This window comes from Arvicanthis niloticus, chromosome 15 (genome assembly GCF_011762505.2).
Source record: "Arvicanthis niloticus isolate mArvNil1 chromosome 15, mArvNil1.pat.X, whole genome shotgun sequence".
NCBI classification, from domain to species: domain Eukaryota; kingdom Metazoa; phylum Chordata; class Mammalia; order Rodentia; family Muridae; genus Arvicanthis; species Arvicanthis niloticus.
Genome location: NC_047672.1, coordinates 62,216,425 through 62,236,187, shown reverse-complemented (window position 1 = coordinate 62,236,187; position 19,763 = coordinate 62,216,425). Strand labels below are relative to the sequence as shown.

General features: G+C 40.5%; 1 protein-coding gene across 3 annotated transcripts in view; it reads left to right on the top strand.

Moving 5' to 3' along the window:
• The window catches only part of Crot (carnitine O-octanoyltransferase), a 33,610-nt gene extending 15,905 nt beyond the window's left edge, over nt 1–17,705 (top strand). For all 3 annotated transcript variants that reach the window (XM_034519167.2, XM_034519166.2, XM_076913110.1), the window contains 12 exons: nt 1,082–1,190; nt 6,249–6,342; nt 7,046–7,171; nt 7,965–8,066; nt 9,966–10,049; nt 10,134–10,241; nt 10,625–10,755; nt 13,744–13,867; nt 14,650–14,728; nt 14,814–14,907; nt 15,011–15,130; nt 16,965–17,705. In XM_034519167.2, the coding sequence (XP_034375058.1) occupies nt 1,082–1,190; nt 6,249–6,342; nt 7,046–7,171; nt 7,965–8,066; nt 9,966–10,049; nt 10,134–10,241; nt 10,625–10,755; nt 13,744–13,867; nt 14,650–14,728; nt 14,814–14,907; nt 15,011–15,130; nt 16,965–17,085 (1,292 nt within the window). In that variant the 3' untranslated portion in view covers nt 17,086–17,705. The remainder of the gene's footprint in view (nt 1–1,081; nt 1,191–6,248; nt 6,343–7,045; nt 7,172–7,964; nt 8,067–9,965; nt 10,050–10,133; nt 10,242–10,624; nt 10,756–13,743; nt 13,868–14,649; nt 14,729–14,813; nt 14,908–15,010; nt 15,131–16,964) is intronic.
• Nucleotides 17,706–19,763: the final 2,058 nt, after the last annotated feature.

Genomic DNA, 19,763 nt, shown 5'->3' with positions numbered 1-19,763 from the left:
ACGGGTTCTCTCAAGTGGTTCTTTCAGGATTCCTCAGATCCCCATCTTCACTTCCCATTCCTGTTTGTTTGTTTGGTTTTTAATTCTTTTTAATTACATTTCAAATGTTGTCCCCCTTCCTGGTCTCCTCTCCACAAAACCCCCCACCCCATCCAACTCCCCTTTGCTTCTAAGAGGGTGCTCCCCCACCCACTCACCCATTCCTGTCTCACCCCTCTAGCATCTCCCTTTGCTGTGGCAACAAGTTGGTTGGTTTTTTTGAGACAGGGTTTCTTTTTGTAGCCTTGGCTGTCCTGGAACTCATTCTGTAGACCAGCTGGCCTCAAACTCAGATCCACCTGCCTCTGCCTCCTGAGTGCTAGGATTAAAGGCATGCGCCACCACTACCCAGCTATGCCTTCTTATTTCTGTTTCTTAAGTAAGACTTAAAAACTCTAACAGCACTTTCTGTAACACAAATACTTGAAACTTAATGAGTTCAAGGTTCACATGGACAAGTTTCAAGAGTATGTATTTATATCATAGTAATGGAAATGCTGTCAACTAGTCATCTCTTCCTTATGGTTATAGGGACCACACTTGGTCTCAGGCATCATAAGCAAGCAGTCTACCACTGACCTATAACTATAGTCTTATAGCTTTTCCTTAAATTGTGTTTTCTAATTAAAAAATATAAACATAAAATTGTATGTTATACATATTAACTACTATATGATGTCAATATATGTCTACATTATGAAATAAACATGTTTGTCTTCTCAAACATCTGCCACTCTTTATGGCAGATTGAAAGTCCATTCTTCTAGTTTAATTTAATAGGCAGTTCACGTGTGTCTGGTTACCTTGCTGTGAAATAGTACACCAGGATTTACTGTTACCTGATTGTAGCTTCACGTTCATTGATGGATTTTCCTCGTTCTCTTCCGTGAGTACTTGTCTAGGAGATACGATTTACATATCACAAATGATCAATTTATCATTTAAATTTTATAATTTATGATAAATAAAATATTAGAGTAGTGATCATTTCTTGGCTGAATGTAGTTTTACTGAGTCGTGTGTTTTCTGTGTTCTTTTCCAGAGAGTGAAGGCCATTGTCCAGCCCACATTGCCGTGCTGTGTCGAGGCAGAGCATTTGTCTTTGATGTGCTGCATGAGGGATGTTTGATCACTCCGCCAGAACTTCTCAGGTCTTAAACTCCCTTTTAAAGAAATTATGCATCTTTAATTAATCTTGTTCTTGGACAATTTTATTCACGTAGAGAATGTATTCTTATTCTCCCCCACTTTGACTTTACTCCTGGCATCCCTGTCAGTTCCCCTTGTTCATACAACTCTATTTTCCACATTCATGACATTTTGTTTTGTTGTGGACCTCATGGAGCTGCTAGGGCCTGTACTTTCCAAGCATGTATATTTGACTGGTTTACAGTACTAGGTACTAGGAATGGATTCAGAGCTAATATGGCAGCAGTTGGTTACCCCCTAGCAATCATGCTTTCATTACACAGGCAGATACATGGTATTGTAGTCATGGAGTTTATAAATAGGTGAGACCGTTGATGCTTTTCCTTCCCCAGAAGCCTGCAAAGCACCTTCCAGCACTTTCGAGGGCTAGCCAGCACTTTCGAGGGCTAGCCAGCACTGGGGGCAGTGTCTACCTCAGTTTCAGCTCTGTTCCTCTATTTTGCAGTCAGGGTCTGTGGTGTCTTATCTGGTTTTGGTTGATAATTGTCTTGGTTAGGGTTTCTATTGCTATAGTAAAACACTATGAGCAAAAGCAACTTTGGGGAAAAATGGTTTATTTCAGCTTATAGTCACAGTCCTTCATGAAGGGAAGTCAGGGCAGGCACTGGAGTTAGGAGCCGATGCAGAGGTCATGGAAGGATGCTGCTTACTAGCTCACTCCTTATGGCTGGCTCAGCCTGCTTTCTTAAAGAACCCAGGACCTCCTGCTCAGAAGTGGCATCAACTACACTGGGCTGAGCCTCCCATATCAGTCACTAAGTAAGAAAATGCACCACACCTATCCTACAGGACAATCTGGTGGGGCATTTTCTCAGTTGAGGTTCCTTCTTCCCAAAGGACTTTAGCTTGTGTCAAGTTGAAATCAAATTAGCCAGCACAGCACCCAAGAGGAATAGAAGGCGATATTATTTTGGAGTCTTTCTGGAACCTCCCTGAACAGCAGCTTCTATGGAACTTTTAGTTAGTTCCTCTCACTGGAACTTTTAGTCAGTAACCTGTTGCCTGCACAACCTGTATGGGGTATTTCCTTTTAAATTTGTTTTTTTATACTTTTAATTTCATTACATAGTTTTTTCATACCTGCTTTTTGAAAAAGCTTTATCTTTTGAAATTAAGATACAAGTATGTCATTTTTTCTTTTCCCTTTTCTCCCTCTGACCTTTCCCATGTGTACCTCTCCTGCTTTGCTCTCTTTCAAATTTATGGCCTCTCTTTCTTTAATTACACACACACACACACACACACACACACACACACACACACGCATGCACGCACACGCTCACACACACACACGCACACACACATACACACACACATACACACACACACACATACACGCACACATGCACGTGCACACACACAAACACACACACGCGCACACACACACACACACACACACACACACACACACACACACAGTACCGAGAGGTCTTGAGCTTATATCCATGCCTGTTTTGTTTTAGTTAATCAGCTCTCCTGTCCCTGCCTCCTGTGTAGACCTTTGTGCCCCCTGTGTTTCTCCTGCTGGTTCCCTGTGCTGGAGTGCTGGCACACAGGCCTGTCCCTCCAGCAGGAGGAGCAGGAGTGAAGGCTTTCAAGACCATCCTGGCCTTAGCCAGCTCCTAACCCACTTAGACTCTGTGTGTGTGTGTGTGTGTGTGTGTGTGTGTGTGTGTGTGTGTAGGCCAGAGGTGGAAGTTAGGTGTTGTCCACCATGATTCTTCACTGTCTTTACTGAGAGAAGGTCTCATACTGAACCCAGTGCTCTGTGACTGCTTAGGATGGCTGGCCAGTAAGCTTTGTAGATCTACCTGTCACTCCCCTTCCCCACTGCCATCCCAGCTCTGGGGTTACAGGTGAGTATTCCCATGCCTAGTCTTATACATGGATGCTTGGGACTTAGCTCAGACTCTCATGCTTACACAAGAAGCATACATTGAGTTATCTTCCAGCCCCTTAAATGACGTATTTTTCTACATATTATACACAAGTAGAAAAATACACCCAGAGTATAGCGAAATACTCATATAGTATACAGCCCCACACAGGTCACAATAGAGTAATGAAATGGGCTACTGCAAAACCCTTATACAAGACTTAGATGTCTTGGCTATATTCATTGGACTTTACAATCATGGAGAGTTTCAGTCAACAGCAGTAGGCGAAGACAGGTGCCTAATATAGTTTTACAAATAAGCATCCTAGTTGGTGTGTGAATGCTGTGGTTCGCTGCATGAGAGTTCTTTCTTGGATTTATGTGCTCTGTACAGAATAGGATATGAAGCTGACTTGTTCTTCTGCTCTATTGGAGGCATTTTTTATAAACAGTTCTTAATTTGAATGATCCAACTTATTAAACTCTGCCACATGAGCTCTATTTTGTTCTCTATTTGCATATGTATTTATTCATTTACTATTTATTCATTTATTAATTTATTTAAGGCAGTTCCTGTCTGTAAAAATACCCAAGGAGAAAAGCATGTGTACTACCTGAGTTAAAGGCAACTATTAGAGAGCTGAAAACACTAAATGCACATTACTTGTGCAGTTTGAGTTAAGACGTGTTATTTTGATTTTGGTATAAACAGTGTATTAGCCGGCCATGCAATGTATGAGTGCTCCACTGCATGTACACCCACATGCCAGAAGAAAGCAACAGATGCACTTATAGATGTTTGTGAGCCACCATGTAGTTCCTGTGAATTGACCTCAGGCTTTCTGGAAGAGCAGCCAGTGCTCTAAATCTCTGAGCCATCTCACCAGCCCTATTTTAATATTCTTATAGGGGGAATATTTAGAAAATGGCGCCCAGTCCAGCTTGTTCCTGGGCAACTACCATGTTCCCACTGCTCCTCAGCTCTGACTGGGGCTCCGGCTAGCTAGATGTGCAGGCCCTGGCACCCATAAGATGCCAGTGTTGAGGTTGTCTCTGCCAGTCCACCACGCTGCATCCACAAAGCTCAGCTGAACCCCAGACAATATCTGCCATCCTTGCAGTACCCAGTAGAAATGAGACTCTTAAAGCTTAATGATTATCTAAAGGATTTCTATATTTAGAAATGCTCAATCAACAAGATGCCCACACAATTAGAGTTGTTACTCAATATCTAACCTTTTGATAGAAGTTGCTACCCAGGACAGCTTTCGACCCATCTGTGGTTCTCCATAGCTGATAGCCTCCTATAGTGGGAAATTTTTCCGAAAGTTGGGAGGAGCTAAGTTTGGAGGAATAAGGAGAGGAAGAGGAGGAGTGAGGAATGGAAGAGGAGAAGCTAAAAGGGCAGAAATGTAGGAGCCATGGATGACCACACATGTACCAAGAGCAGTCCTGGGTAACAACTTATATCTAGGTTAGTTAATTGGTTAACACTTCCAATTGTGTGGGCATCTTGATATTTGAGCATTATCAAATGTATAAAGCTACTGGATAATCTTTAAACATTAGAGTCCATTTCTACCGGGTACCGTGTGGATAGCGGAATGGTCTGGGCTCAGCTCAGCCTTAGAAGATTGGCAGAGCCATCTCCCACGTTGGCGCCTTATGGGTGGCAGGGCCAGTGTCTCTGGCTGCCTGAGCCTAGTGGCTCTACCACAGCTCGTGGCCACAGGCCTCATCTAGTTGGGAAGATGGGAAGATGGCGGCTGATTAGGAACAAGCTAGATTGGGGCTGCCACTTTAAAATATTACTGCAGCAGCCTCCTTCTCCTCCTCTTCCTCTTTTTCTCCCTTCCCCTTCCTCTCTTTCTCTCCCAGCTCCACCTCCTCTTCTACTGCCCAATCACAGAGCTCCACTGCGAATACAATGTAGCAGAATAAGTATCCTGCTACATATTCTTTAATTTTTTCCCCTCTAAAGTAATCAGGAAGAGTCAAGGAAAGCTCTCTCAGAGATGTAGGTGGTTTGATGAAGAAATCCTCATGTACTCATAGAATACTATTAGTTAGAAAATAAAGCCCAATAGTGGTGGGGGTACATGCCTTTAATCTCAGCACTAGGGTGACAGAAGACGGTAGATTTCCCAAGTTGAAAGCCAGCCTGGTCTACAGAATGAGTTCTAGAACAGACAGGAATACACTTGTCTCAAAAACAAAACAAAACACAACACAACAACAACAAAGAAAAAGATAGAAGAAAGAGAAAATTTTTTTGTTGCCAGGGAAATTATTTCTTCATCAGTGTTACAAATACAAATAAACAGAGAAACATGTGCCCATCATTACTGAATGATGACATCACAAATAAAGGATACACCTGGTGGTGTTTATTGACCATTTATTAAACTACAGTAATATCTTGAGTAATCCCTGCCTATTTTAAGTTGTAGCTTCTTACCACATGCTGTGGGGAAGAAGGGTAAAAACTAAAGCTGTTGATTTTGACTGATGAAAGCGTCTTCATGTACATTCCTGTTAGTGATAAAAGCGTCTTCATGTGCATCCTTGTTAGTGATGAAAGTGTCTTCATGTGCAGTCTGTTACTTGCTCCATGTTTAAAGAGAGATAAAACACTTTGTCTTCATCCCATAAACTCTTTAGACAGCATGAGCTCCCGCCCCCCTTTGTCTCTCTTTGAGAGAAGGTCTTACTGTATATCCAGGCTCGCTATGCTGCCCTGCCTTCTGCAGTGCTTGAATTACAGGCTGTGCACCATATGTAGTCAAGTGTTCAAATATATGTGTGCACAATTTTTAATTAGAAGTACATAATAGCTATAAGATTAACTACCAAAATACTTTTTTCAGGTTTTTCCCATAGAGAAGGTATTTATTTATTTGAACCCTGGAAATTGCTTATGCTTTCCAAGTTTAAATTATATCATCTAAGCTTATTTTGAAATATAAATTCTTGTCCAATATATTTTTGGTATAATCACTGCATATACACACACAGACACACAGACACACACACACACACACACACACACACACACAGGCTTCTGTAGCTCCTGTGTGTTCTGTCCATTCTCTTTTTGAGTATGTTTTTTTTAATCTTACATAAGACAACTGACATATATCCACAAGAAGTGCTCGAATGAACCTGTTGGACCCAGTATAGCGGCATTAACCAGTGAGGAGCGAACTCGGTGGGCAAAGGTAAGAATTCATGCTATTCTTTGCATATGTTAATTTCATCTTTTGTTTTTATTCTTTGAGAACTTCAAATAGTATTTTTGTTATATTCTTTCCCTCTCAGGCTCTCCTCCTCCTTTCTATCTGCCCAACTTCAAGTTTTTTCTTTCTTAAAACAAAAACAAGCCACTGAAACCACACAGTCACATTTGTGTTTGCCAATTCCTTCTGCACATGAAGCCTGCCCTGGAGCGTGATTAGTCCATTCCATTGGAGAAAACTGATCTTCCCTGTCCCAGAAGCTGCCATGTGTGAATAGCTTGGTCAGGGGTATGACTGTACCCATTTCCTTTCCGTCATGCTGGGATTTTGTCTTGAACTTGTGCAGGCCTTGTGTGTGCTGTCACGGTCTCTGGGAGTTCACATGTACATTTGCTGTTTTAACTGGAAATTGCTGTTTCTTTAAACTTGCCCACTACCTCTGATGCTTACAGTCTCTCTGACTTCTCTTCTGCGTAGGCCCGGAGCCTTGAGGGAAGGAGTTACAGAGACAGCCCATTCAGGCCTCAGCACCCCAAAGTCTATCACACTGCTCACTGTCCAGCTGTGGACCTCAGTGCTAATTACAATCTTACATTGTTCTTAATAAACTTTCTCTAACAAACCCTTGATATTTTCTAGGTCTTATATTTAAGCGGTAATATTTAATCATCTCCTTGCCCTTTAGGCAAGAGAATATCTGATTGGTCTTGATCCAGAGAACTTGACTTTATTAGAAAAAATTCAAACCAGTTTATTTGTGTATTCCATAGAAGACACCAGTCCACGTGCAACTCCAGAAGATTTTTCTCAGGTACCTTTTTGTTCTGTTATCTTTCTGCACAATTTTTTTGGAGGTCTCTTTCTATCTTTTAAAACATGATTTGTTTTAAAATTAGAGTTTTAGAATTTTTCTGAGCTATTAACTACATTGTGTACAACATTGAATCTCATACATAGTGAATAGTGCTCTGTAAATACACACACATTTAATTGAAATTTTATAAAACAATGACTATTTTACTGTTATGTACTCTGCTATTTCTATTTTGTTTTATTATTTGTAAGGCATAGTATTGATTGTGCTGTAGATTGTTTCATGACTCGGTGTGTGAGCATCTACAGATTGAAAACCATTGTTTTAGTGGTATATGAGTTGTGAAGCATTAGTGGTATATGAGTTGTGAAGCATTAGTGGTATATGAGTTGTGAAGCATTAGTGGTATATGAGTTGTGAAGCATTAGTGGTATATGAGTTGTGAAGCATTAGTGGTATATGAGTTGTGAAGCATTAGTGGTATATGAGTTGTTAAGCTATTTTACTCGCAACTCATTAGCCTCTTCAGAAGGCTTCTTGTAGTAGATATGTGTATGCTCTGGAAACATTAGTGAGTAATGTATTAACATTCAATCTTCTGGTTAGATTTTCATAATTTGAGATTTAAGAAATAGCTCAAGCCAGACCCAGAATTACCTGTCGAACCTTCACAAAACTATCATTTCATTAAATTTGGTTGACATAAAAGTGAAATGATACATATTCTGAAGTCTGCTTGTAAACCAGTGTCAAAACACTTTTAATTTTGGAAAAATAAAATGTTTTATAGGTCTTTGAAATGCTTCTCAGTGGAGATCCTGCAGTACGCTGGGGTGACAAGTCCTATAATTTGATTTCCTTTGCTAATGGAATATTTGGCTGTTGCTGTGATGTGAGTATCTTTTTACCAGGGGGCACCCCTCTCCCATACACACACTTTAACTTCTTACGTTAACTTGAGGGTACACGTGGTATAACTACAGAGACTTGTATCGTACTGTACTGTAAGTAAACAGTTCTTTAGTTTTATGTTATTATAATAAAAAGTTTTGTTCTGAATTGTCAGGGAAAGCAGAACATAGATCAGGTCTTCTGTTGTAGGCCCACAGTTTGGAGCATGTCTGCAAAAAGGATTTTGAATGTAATTTTTATGCAGAGTAATTTCTTAAAACCTATTGTTATCAGATAGTTTCACCCAGGGAAGAACACAACAATTGATTGCCCCGTAACAAATGGTCATCCCTGAAAACATAAAGGAACATTAGATAGACTGAATAGGTTATGTTTGTAAATACATATGTATATACATACACATATATGCAAATAACAACCATCCATGAATTTCAAAGACAGCAAGAAAAGGTACACAGGAGAATTTGGAGGGAGGAAAAAGATGGGGGAAGTTATGTTGTTATATTATAATCTCAAAAGGAAAGGAAAAATATTTTTAAAAATCAGTGAAATAATTGAAAACCTATTTTCCTGCTAAAATTCCCATCCTAACTCGAAAGATAGCATCTGACATTATACAGGTATTACTGCTTAGGGTAAGGACTATGTAACTATTCCCAAAATGGCAGGATGTGTGGAACAGTTGACCATGGACAGTAAAATGTCTAGAGCCTGCTGCATTTACCCTTCACAAAATGATGCTTCCGTGTCTCTCTTGTATCCTTTCCAATGGACTTGACCGGCTCTGTCTTTGTTTCCATTCAGGAAATCTGTAAACCAAGGGTATGAAATAAAACAAAGACCCCAAACCTCAGGCTTGCGGTGGGCCTTGTCTGTCTTAGTGGTGTGGAGAGTGAACAGAGGGTTCAGAGGTGCATGTTAGGCAAGTGATCTACTCTGAGCTACAGCCCTGATCTTGTGACAGTGGTTTTATTAATCATAACTTTATTTTATTTGATGGAACTTAAAATCTGCCATTAGCATAAAGTGTCTAAATATTTTCATTATAAAAATATTTCCTCATGTTTGCAGTTGGAGCTGCTTTTCAGGAGCAGTGCTTGGTGTGGTTATTGCATTTACAGACTTAGGGTCACTGCAGCTCTCCTTGGTCTGTGACTAGCCAGCATGTTCTAGTAGCTCCAGAAGAGGTCCTGAAGCAGTTCTCATTGGTTATTATTGGCTTGTGTGAAACATAGTCTGGGAGTTAGGTGTGCTCTCATTAGCCTGGCCTAGGCCACTGTCTAATCTTGGAACATTGTGGGCAGCTCAGTCTCCTTCAACTTAATACAAGGTTGTGGTGGTTACTAGAGAATAGTGAAGTAGCTATTATTCCAGAAGCAGGTAGAGATAAAGGTAGCACAGCCCATCTTTCCCATAGCACTTAACATTACGAGTTATTTCTGCACAATCTAGGCATTCCTGCAGATCTGTGTACACTAGCCCTACTTTCTCCTTCTTACTTAGTGGGCCTCTTAGAGATGTTCATAATTGCCGTAGTCTGGTGTCCTCACCTGATGACTACACTGTATTTATAATTCCATAATATTTTCACAAGACACAGGGTGCACCTGCCCCAACTCCCAGTAATTTCTTTGGATTGTGGTTACAGCCAAAACACCAAGAGCCCTACTGTGTGTTTTCAGTTTTGAATACGTGCTCATTTTTTCCTTGTCTTGGAAACTCAGCAGTTCCTATTAAGTAGGACGGAATTGTGTCATTAGGGAGTTGGATACCGGAAGGCAGGTATACCCACCTTATCAATTACAAGTAGAGAGTGAAAACTTCTGGGTTAGACTTTCATTTGACACAAACTCCTCAAAGTCTTGTGTTTTTATTTTAGCATGCTCCGTATGACGCAATGGTTATGGTGAACGTCGCACATTATGTCGATGAGAGACTCTTAGAGACGGAAGGAAGATGGAAGGTATGTCAGAGCAAGTCCATCGACCTTTTTTACTAGCTTTCCCTCCTGCCCACAGCAGATGTATTCAAATTCTTCTATTCTCAGGGTTCAGAAAAAGTCCGGGATGTACCGTTGCCAGAGGAGCTGGTTTTCACTGTGGATGAGAAAATACTGAATGATGTCTCCCAAGCCAAAGCCCAGCACCTCAAAGCAGTAGGTTTACTTTCTCTTTTAAATTAGTAGTGTTTCTTTCTGTTAGCTGACATATATGAAAATGTGGTCATTACTCAAACATAGTTCATAAAGTATCTTAAAATTATAACCTTTTTGTTTTGTTTTGTTTTTGTTTTTTTGAGACAGGGTTTCTCTGTGTATCCTGGCTGTCCTGGAACTTACTCTGTAGACCAGGCTGGCCTCGAACTCAGAAATCCGCCTGCCTCTGCCTCCCAGGTGTGCGCCACCACTGCTCGGCAATTATAACCTTAATACTTTTAATTCTTTATGTTTGATGGTTAATGCAAATAACAATTTGATTCCCGTTGACCTTTGAGTCTGACCTTTCTGTGATGTTTCACTGCTTCTTGAATTTCTGTTAGGCATCAGATCTGCAAATAGCAGCCTCTACCTTCACGTCTTTTGGCAAAAAGCTCATGAAGAAGGAGGCCCTTCACCCTGATACCTTTATTCAGCTTGCTCTTCAGCTCGCCTATTACAGACTTCATGGACGGTAAACCATTTTCCTGGTTCATATCTTGACTTTACATGGCCATTGCTTCCCAACTTCATAGTGGATTTTCTCACCCGTTCTTTGGGGTCTCATCAGTTTAGTAAAGCCCAGTGTGTGATAATTGTGTGTTTCTGTTGACTCTGTCCTGGTCATTTGAAGGACCTACGCTCTAAGAATGCTTTACCATGTAAAACAACTGTGCACTCGTGCTCTGTAGCTTATCATCTGCTCTCTTCAAAGTGTCCTTTGACCCACACAGTTACATTTGATGAGATCCAATGGACTTCATTTTTCTTTTGTTGCTTATTATAAGCAAAATCAAACCAATCCAAAGCACTGAAGATTTTCCCATTTTTATTTTAAGATTTTAAAATTGTTAGTTCATTGTAGAGCTATAATCCATTTGAGTTCATGTTTTTATATGTTGTAAGGAAAGACTCTGTGTTAGGATTCTTCATGGAATCAACCTAATTTGTGTATGTCCATGCAGTTGAGGGCAGGTATTTAAGGGATGGAGTTTATTATGGAAATTGGCTTACATAATTACAGAGTCAGTGAGGTCCCATGATCTGCCAACCAGAGAAGCAGCAAGATGCTGCTGGGATTCCATGAGTATACATTCTTGACATGAAAGTCAAGTGGCATTCAGTCCTAAATCCCAGTCCAGTTCTGAAGGCCCAAGGACCAGGAGCTCCAGTGTCCGAGGGTAGGAAGAGATACACACTCCAGCTCATATGGGGACTTTTCCTGTCCATGGATGCATTTTTTTTCTGTAGATGATTTTTTTTTCACTAGATTAGATAATGCTCACCCACACGGTGAGGGCAAACTTTTTCTTGTCCGTATAGCCCACGGATACAAATGCTAATGTCTGTAAACACCCTCCCTTTCTGGGCAAGTGTTTTCCAAGGAAGTTAATACATGACATTAACTTCATGCCTTTCCCAGTGGCTGTCCAGCTTCCTCTCACTGTGAGGACACTGCTTTCTCCAGTGGAATGGTCTTGGTTCCGCTTCTGAAAGTCTGTTGACTGGAGATGGGGCACCTTGTTCTCAGCTCTCTTCACGTGTCTCTCTTTCTTTCTTTTTAAATTGGTTGCTTTGTTTTAAACTGAAAGGTGATTTGTTCAATATTTCCTTCTTTACAGGATTATTCTATTTTGGATTTCTTGAAATTGTATATAAATGTTAGAATGAATTTTTCTAACTCTTCAAAGAACAGTATTGAGATTTACGTTGGGTCTTTAAGCCACTTTTAATTATACTGCTGTCTGAATATAGATTAAAGACTTCATTTTTTTTCCACCAGTATTTAGTTTTCAGTATCCATTCCTGTTTATTTCCTTAAATTTAATCTTGACTGTTTTACTTGTTTTCAACACTTTTGTAAATGGATTGGTTTTCTAAATTTCTATTTATCACAAATGTGTAGAATAAATACAGGTGATTAAGGTGCCTCTTGATTTTATATCCTGAGATATCATGTTCTTAGCTCTTACCATTTTTAAAACAAAACTTCTTGGGTTTTCTAAATGTGAAGTCAGCTGATCTGTGAAGAGTGTTGGTTTTCTTGATCTCCAGCTTGGGTGCTTCCCTATTTTTTTTATGCTGTTGTGTGGATGGAGATGGAGAAGTGGACAGTCTCTCCTGTGTTAGGTGGGCTCTCATAGAAACCCTTATGATGTTGAGGAACTGGCCTTCTGTTCTGTGTTACTGAGTTTTGATTGTGAATACATTCATCAAATGTTTTTCTGTGTGGACTGAGATGCGTGGATGGGCCTGCTAGTGATCTTTCCTGGCCTACTAGTCTTTCCTGGCTCCTTGTAGCTGTGAATGCTGGTATTCTTTTACCTGATAGTATTGAAAGCCCTGTTCAGTTTCTCTGCCTTACCAGTAACTTCCTGTTCATCCTGCATTCTTTCGGCTCACAAGTCTTAAGAAATAACAAATTCATTGGGTACAGGAAAGTAGCATTAAACAACTTACCAAATTTAAACTATTTTTATCTTGTGTCCACATTGGCAATTGCTGGCTTTCTTGACAGTTTTGCAAAGCCTGGAGCAACCTTTAAGAACAAAACAGCCTTCCTTACTTCTGGCTTATGTAAGACTGGCCTGCTGCAAACTAGTTCTTTACAGCCAGCACTGGAAGTATGGGGCAGCATGCTTGGATGAGCTCCACAGCTTGCACTCCATCAGTCTGTCTTTAAATATTTAAGCAGAAGCATTCCATTTCCCGTCTTTCTCTTACTGCATTTTAGTTAATGAGGAAACTAATTCGTTTCTGTGTAGTTTTGTATAGTTTCCTGAATCCCCAGTGTTTTCTAGTGTGAGGCTCTTTCTCTTCAGTTTTTAACTGTCTCACCCACTCCACAGTACCAGTCCCATCGTGGTAGCTGGCTTTCTTCCAGGGCAAGAAAGTAAAAAGGACACCTCTGTAACCTAACAGCTCTTTACTTGTGCTATATTCTCTGCATTAAATGCAAGTCACTAACTCCAATCCACAGTCACAGTGTGCCAGAGCATGAATAGGAGGGAGCACTGGCCACTGGGACCTTCTTGGAGAATGCCTGTCCCAGCCTGCAGTGCATGCAGCCTGAAAGCAGCTGAGCCCAAGAAAATAACTTATGTTAGCTGGGTGGTGGTGGCACACACCTTCAATCCAAGCACTCAGGAGGTAGAGGCAGGCAGATCTCTGTGAGTTCCAGGCTTGCCTGCTGTAGAGACAAGTTCCAAGACAACCAGGGATGTTATACAGAGAAACCATGTTTTTGTTTTTTTTTTTTTTAAAAAAAAAAAATGGAAGAAAAAATAGATGATGTTATCAGATCGTTTTCTTACTCTTTGGTTTTGAAAACAGCCTTTGTTGAAAGTCTGGCTTTTAGACTGACTTGGAGTCTTGGTCTGTGATCAGAAAATTGTTTTATTATGTGACTATATTTGTAATAACATTAGAAACTTACCTTATGATACTCTTAAAACTACTTTAGCCCTGGTTGCTGCTATGAAACAGCTATGACAAGATACTTTTACCATGGCCGGACAGAGACTGTGCGGTCGTGTACAGTGGAGGCCGTCAGGTGGTGCCAGGCCATGCAGGATCCCTCTGTCAGTGTGAGTATCAGACAGAAAGACCGACAGAACTGACCTCTGAAGGCTGTTTGCTTCTGTTCCCCTGGATTATTTTAAGGCATTTTCCTAGAGTTTACAGAGTATTAATTTGCCACTGATGTATGTGCCTAAGAGGATGAGGCAGCAGATCTGAAAAGCCATTGGTGTCATTTTCTAAGACAGACATCTTCAGTACTGAGATTTTCAGCAGTGTTCATCCGCCTTTAGACCAGCGTCACTACAAAGTAGAACTTTCCAAAGACCTTTAGAAGGATGCATTTATCATGTAGCCAAAGGTCTAGTTCTTGTTTGAAGTCACTAGGACTAGAACTGGTGTATATGTTTAGTTTTGAATACTTGTAAGTATTTAGACAACAGTGTGTTTCCTCCCTGTTATTTTGAAAACTTACATGTTTTACTTTGGAAAGACATGATTATGTTAGTTTATACAGGGATTATTTTTGTAGTTAAATTTTAATTTTTAAATTCTACTGTTTGTTTATTAATATTACAAGTGTCTCAAAGCAGTTGTGAGCATTGTTCCTGCCAATTTTAGGGAAAAAGACAATAAAAAAAAAAATCAAGGCTTCTGGGGAAGGCAGGGTGATGGGAGTAAGGAAAGAGAAACAAGCATCACAGTTGTACCGAGGGATCTGTCTTCCTTCTCCTCTTACCACATTTCAACAACTAGATGAGTCTCTCTTGCTGCTTTGGGTTTCATAGTTTGGTATTGAGTTGATTTATAGATTTGTTTTGAAAGTTAACTGTTTTTATTTGTAATACAGCTCCTTGAACGTCAGCAAAAGATGTTAGAAGCTTTTGCGAAGCATAATAAGATGATGAAAGATTGTTCCCATGGAAAAGGTACTTCAGCTTGAAATGTTCTTGTTTTAAAAAGCTTTTATTGGAAACTCTTTCTTCTAATGTCAGCCTTGGGATTTCATTGCAGGATTTGACCGTCACCTTTTAGGTCTTTTGCTCATAGCAAAAGAGGAAGGTCTCCCTGTTCCGGAACTATTTGAGGACCCACTTTTCTCCAGAAGGTAACTTGGGGTAGTGGTCCATCACGTGCATCACATGGTTCTCTCTGGATGTCAGAACACGGCATCTGCAGCCTAATGGACATCTTTTCTTTGTGCTACTCAGTGGAGGAGGTGGAAATTTTGTGCTCTCAACAAGTCTGGTTGGTTACTTACGAGTGCAGGGAGTCGTGGTCCCCATGGTACACAATGGGTATGGGTTTTTCTACCACATCAGAGACGACAGGTAAGCCACTACCCTTTACTCTTCAGATACAGTAAGAATTGTACCTTGTTTCTGATTTTAGTATTTTTCCACACTATGCTTTTACGCATGTGCCATTTGCTACAGGACTAGCCACTTTGCCACCTGAGTATTTAACATGAATTGATATTTCTCTCCTCTGCTAGAGATCCTTGTAAAGTCACTGTCTAGGGGCTTTTATGCAGAATGATATCTCAGGATATTTCAGTAACATCTTGTGTTGCAGTGACATCATCTGTGAAACCTGTATGTTTAACAAACATATTTGACCCGTACAAGGTATTTTTGGCAAGTTAAAATTGGAAATGTATATCGCCCTCCATATTTGCAGGTCTACCTGCAGAGTGATGCTCTCCCCACAACACTAAATTCACATAAATATATACTAAATGGTCCTTCTGCAAGTCTAATTGGCACTGAGTATTTCTCTCAGATGAAATACTTGGGGATTTTGTCAATATTTTTTTCACTGTTAAATTTGAAGATTGCATGATTTAAAGTGGTTTGACATAGCACGTTTCTTTAAGTGTGCTACATCCTTTTGTGAAAAGAATATAAAATATGAAAAATGGAAAGTTATTTAACATTTCTATTGCATTGCACAGGACAATCATTGGGTGATACTTCCATTTTGTGATATGCGCACATCATTTTTAGTAGTCTAAATCGGCATCATGCTGTGTCCTTTTATCTCATTTTCTTTGATTTCAAGTAGCTCTCACTGCCATTAACTATGCTTTAGATATTGTGAATTTGAATAGTGTAAGCTTCCATATGAAGGACTTACTCTCAGTTACTCTGAGAGTGTAACTGAACTGTAGCTTAACTTCTTAGCATGAAAGAGGCCCAGGTTCCTTCTTTAACATTGCCCCCCCTCAAAAGCTTCATTAAATACTAGGACAGAGGGCCAGAGCTTGCTTTGATTTCAGTTTTGCTTGAGCTAAAGCCCATGTTGAAGATGTGCTTTGCCATCATTTCCGATGATGTAAAGGTTGCATGGCTGGCCAGAATCTGTACCCTGCCCATTTGGCTTTGATATTTATCCATAAACTTCCTTAAGACTCTGCAAGGCTAGTCCACAAAAGGTAGGAACCACATGTTCTGTTGGGAGTCTAGCAAAAGCCAGAGACTTCTCTCCTATTTACTTGAGCTCCCTGGGGCTTCTTTTTCTTACTGTCCAGATCTGGAATTGTACCATTCAGGGGGGTCTATTAGGAGATGGTGGAATGCAAGACTTGTCTTAGGAGATCACTTTAGCTCATGTAGAAATGCTTTTCTTAGTCTCTTATCTGTCCTTTGTAAAGTGCTTGTTAAGTGATAAACAGGTCAACTTTTCTTACAAAGAATGACGAGATCATAATCATTCTGTAGCCCATTCTAGTAGCAACTTTTAGGAAGAAATGTGGAATTTGTTTGTTTCTTTGGTTAGTTGGTGGTTGATTGGTATTTGGTTGATGGTTGGTTGGTTGGTAGTTGGTTGGTTAGTTGGTGATTGGTTGGTTGGTTAATTGATGGTTATTTGGTTGGTTGGCTGATTGGTTGGTTGGTTGGTTGGTTGGTTGGATGGTTGTGTTTAGACATAAACTTCTGCTACAAAGGTTGCTTGTGGATGATTGTTCTCAGACATTGTCTAATCCATTGTGATAAGGATTCCATTGTGTAAATGTGTTACCTGTGGCTCTGTCTTCCTGTGTCAAGTTACACATACCTAACATCATCAAGAACTCACGTTTTATGTTTGAGCTGCCAGGTAGAACATCCAGCATCACAACTTGGAACCTATGACATAATCGTTCATGTGTTCTGTATTTCACAGGTTTGTAGTGGCATGTACATCCTGGAGGTCATGTCCGGAGACTGATGCAGGAAAGCTAGTTCAAATGATTTTTCATGCTTTCCACGATATGATACAGCTGATGAACACTGCTCATCTTTAGAGACTCAGAGACAGACACAGATCATAGAAACTCACTATGGAGAGTAGTACGGTGATATGACATGGAAGGAATGTTGACTTAAAGGAAACCTGTTAATGTAGGGATTAGGAGAGTGATGTTCTCTAGATTTATTCTACCTTAAACCTCCTGTGTTGCAACAGCAGTGCAAAGTCAGACATAGTGAATAGAACTATGCAATGTTTAAGCCTCAACAATGCAAATCTGTGTATCTTAACAATGCAAATTCTACTCTATTGTTAATATATTTCTTGGCACATGTGTAGGTTGCAAATCCTCTGTGAACATAATTGTAGTCTATTTCTCAAGCACTTTAATACTTTCTAATTGCCAGAGGGATAAAGCACATGGTTGGATGCTAATTTCCCTGACATCAGTGCCTTTCATACCCAGCACAGGAGTACAACAAGCCTGTGAGATTTCATGGGAAAACCACTATTGTTCAATAAGTGATCTAAACTAGCTCCTTTGAACAGACAAAAGGATCAAGTTGTATTAGAAATTTTTATACTACCACAGAAAAGAATATTAGTAAAACTCATTATGTTATGTTGTAATTCATTTTGTGAATATAAAATTAAAGAACTTCCATTTAAACCTAATTGTTAGTGCTAGTGGCTTTTAAGGGGTTAAATGTTGAGTATGATTCTCAGAACTTTACAGTTGTTTCCCATTGTTATTGAAAATGGTGACTTATAGACTTTCTCTCATTGCTATTCAAAGTAGTATGCTCAAAGAATAAAACATCCAGAATCCTTATAATTTCTCATCTTATGTTCCAAAAAAAAAAAGACTCCTGTTTGCTTTCTTCACATTTTCTAATATCAGTTAAATGTTGTGTAATAAATCGCTTAAAACTTAGTGTCTGGGCTAAAGAGGTGGCTCAGAGATTCAGAGCACTGGCTGTTCTTTCAGAGGATCCAGGTTCAGTTCTGTCTGGAGGCTAAGCCTGGACTACTTGGAAAAGGCAAGTGTGTGTAGTACATTTTTTTTTTTAATCGATTGTGAGAACTTTTCAATCATTAAGAAAGAAAACAAGAAAGCCTTCCTTTGGAAAAGGATCTTACATCTTGTAGTGTGTACCCAGGGTGCTGCATATAGAAGCCATCTTTGGAAATGAAGCATTTTAGACTGGATTAAAGGTCAGAACCTCCTGCATACTTCTCTCTGAAATTACATATTATTGGCTTGTGTTAGCTTCCTCTGACTCCAACTTGGCACAGCAGAATGTGTAAACTGGGAGGTGGGGTGTTTGTCATCTGAGAGTAGGGACACAATCAGTAATATTTAGAACTGGTCAGTGTTAGGACTTAGATGTTCCCACTTCCCTCAGAGTGCCTACCTGTTACAGGGCACAGAAGGACCACTGCTTCCAGCTTGTGTCCTGCCCACAGGTGCCTACTAAGGGAGAATTGAACAAGTCAGTAGTTCCAGCTGTTGCCCTGACAGGTGTGCACAGCTCTAGAAAGAAGGGTGTCCTCAAGGCTGTTGTTTTAAATTTTGTTTTGGTATTGAGTAGGGGGATTATTTTGTTTTTGAGATTGGGAGGGGGTTTTGCCTCGCTATGTAGTCCGAGCTGTCTAGGAACTCACTTTTGTAGAGTAGGTTGGCCTTGAACTCATGCCTTGAACTCTCCTGAGTACTGGGATTAAAGGCATGTGCCACCACAGCTTGCTTCAAAGCAGTTTTCCTCAGCTGTAGCTACGGTCCTTTCTTGGACAGTCACTACTACGAAAGGAGCCAAGAACCCCCAGCTCTTGCTGTTGCCGCACCTCACTCAGGTACATAACTCATAGGGTAAGTGGAATGCGGTTTCCACTGCTTTCTGATCTCAGAGTGTCTGAGGAGCCTTGACCAGTTTTATAGCTCCAGCTGTCTCCTGTTCCTTGCTGCATGCTACAGCTGAAGTAGTCAAAGATGGAGAAAAGCATTAGCTCCAACCATCAGTGCCAACACACACACCCAAGCAGGGCTGAGTGGAACAGTGCCCAGTACCAGCCATCGTCCTGGTTATGGGTGTGCACTGCCACTTCAGAGAAGAACTCCTGCTACGTTCATAGTTCTTACTGCCTCTCCATCATGCACGTCAACACAGTGTCTACCGTCAGGATGGGCAAGCATCGCAGAGGGAGGGCTGTGTTTCCTCTCACCACCATATCCCATCAGCTTCCTTCTGTGTTGACCACTGACTAGTCAGAGGAGAAGTGCCTCAATAGCTTCACCACAGCTGAGGCAGCCAGTACCAAAGCCCCTTGCTAGTGCAGAGTGGGCATCAACTGTGTTAGAGGAAATCTCTCTTTGTTTGGAGAGTACACCATTTCCACTGCCAGAGCCAAAATCTGCAGCACACTTCCCTGGACTATTAAGTGTCCCTACTTTCATATGGCCCACAGAGACAACTCCATTAAGGTAAACAACTGTCCTCAAGTCAAACACAACTAAAGAAGCCAGATGAGACAACACTGTGGTGCCCACCTGGAATTAAAGTTTACACTATAGCAAAACAGCACCCCAATATACATTTTCAGAAGTAAGCTGCTAAGGGCAGCCCACGAAGGAGATGCTTCATCTACCAGATGCACAAATTTCAAAGCAGCTGTAAAAGAAAAAATAAGGTTGTATGCCTCCAAAGGAAAACACCTCTAGGAAAAAATGTAGAG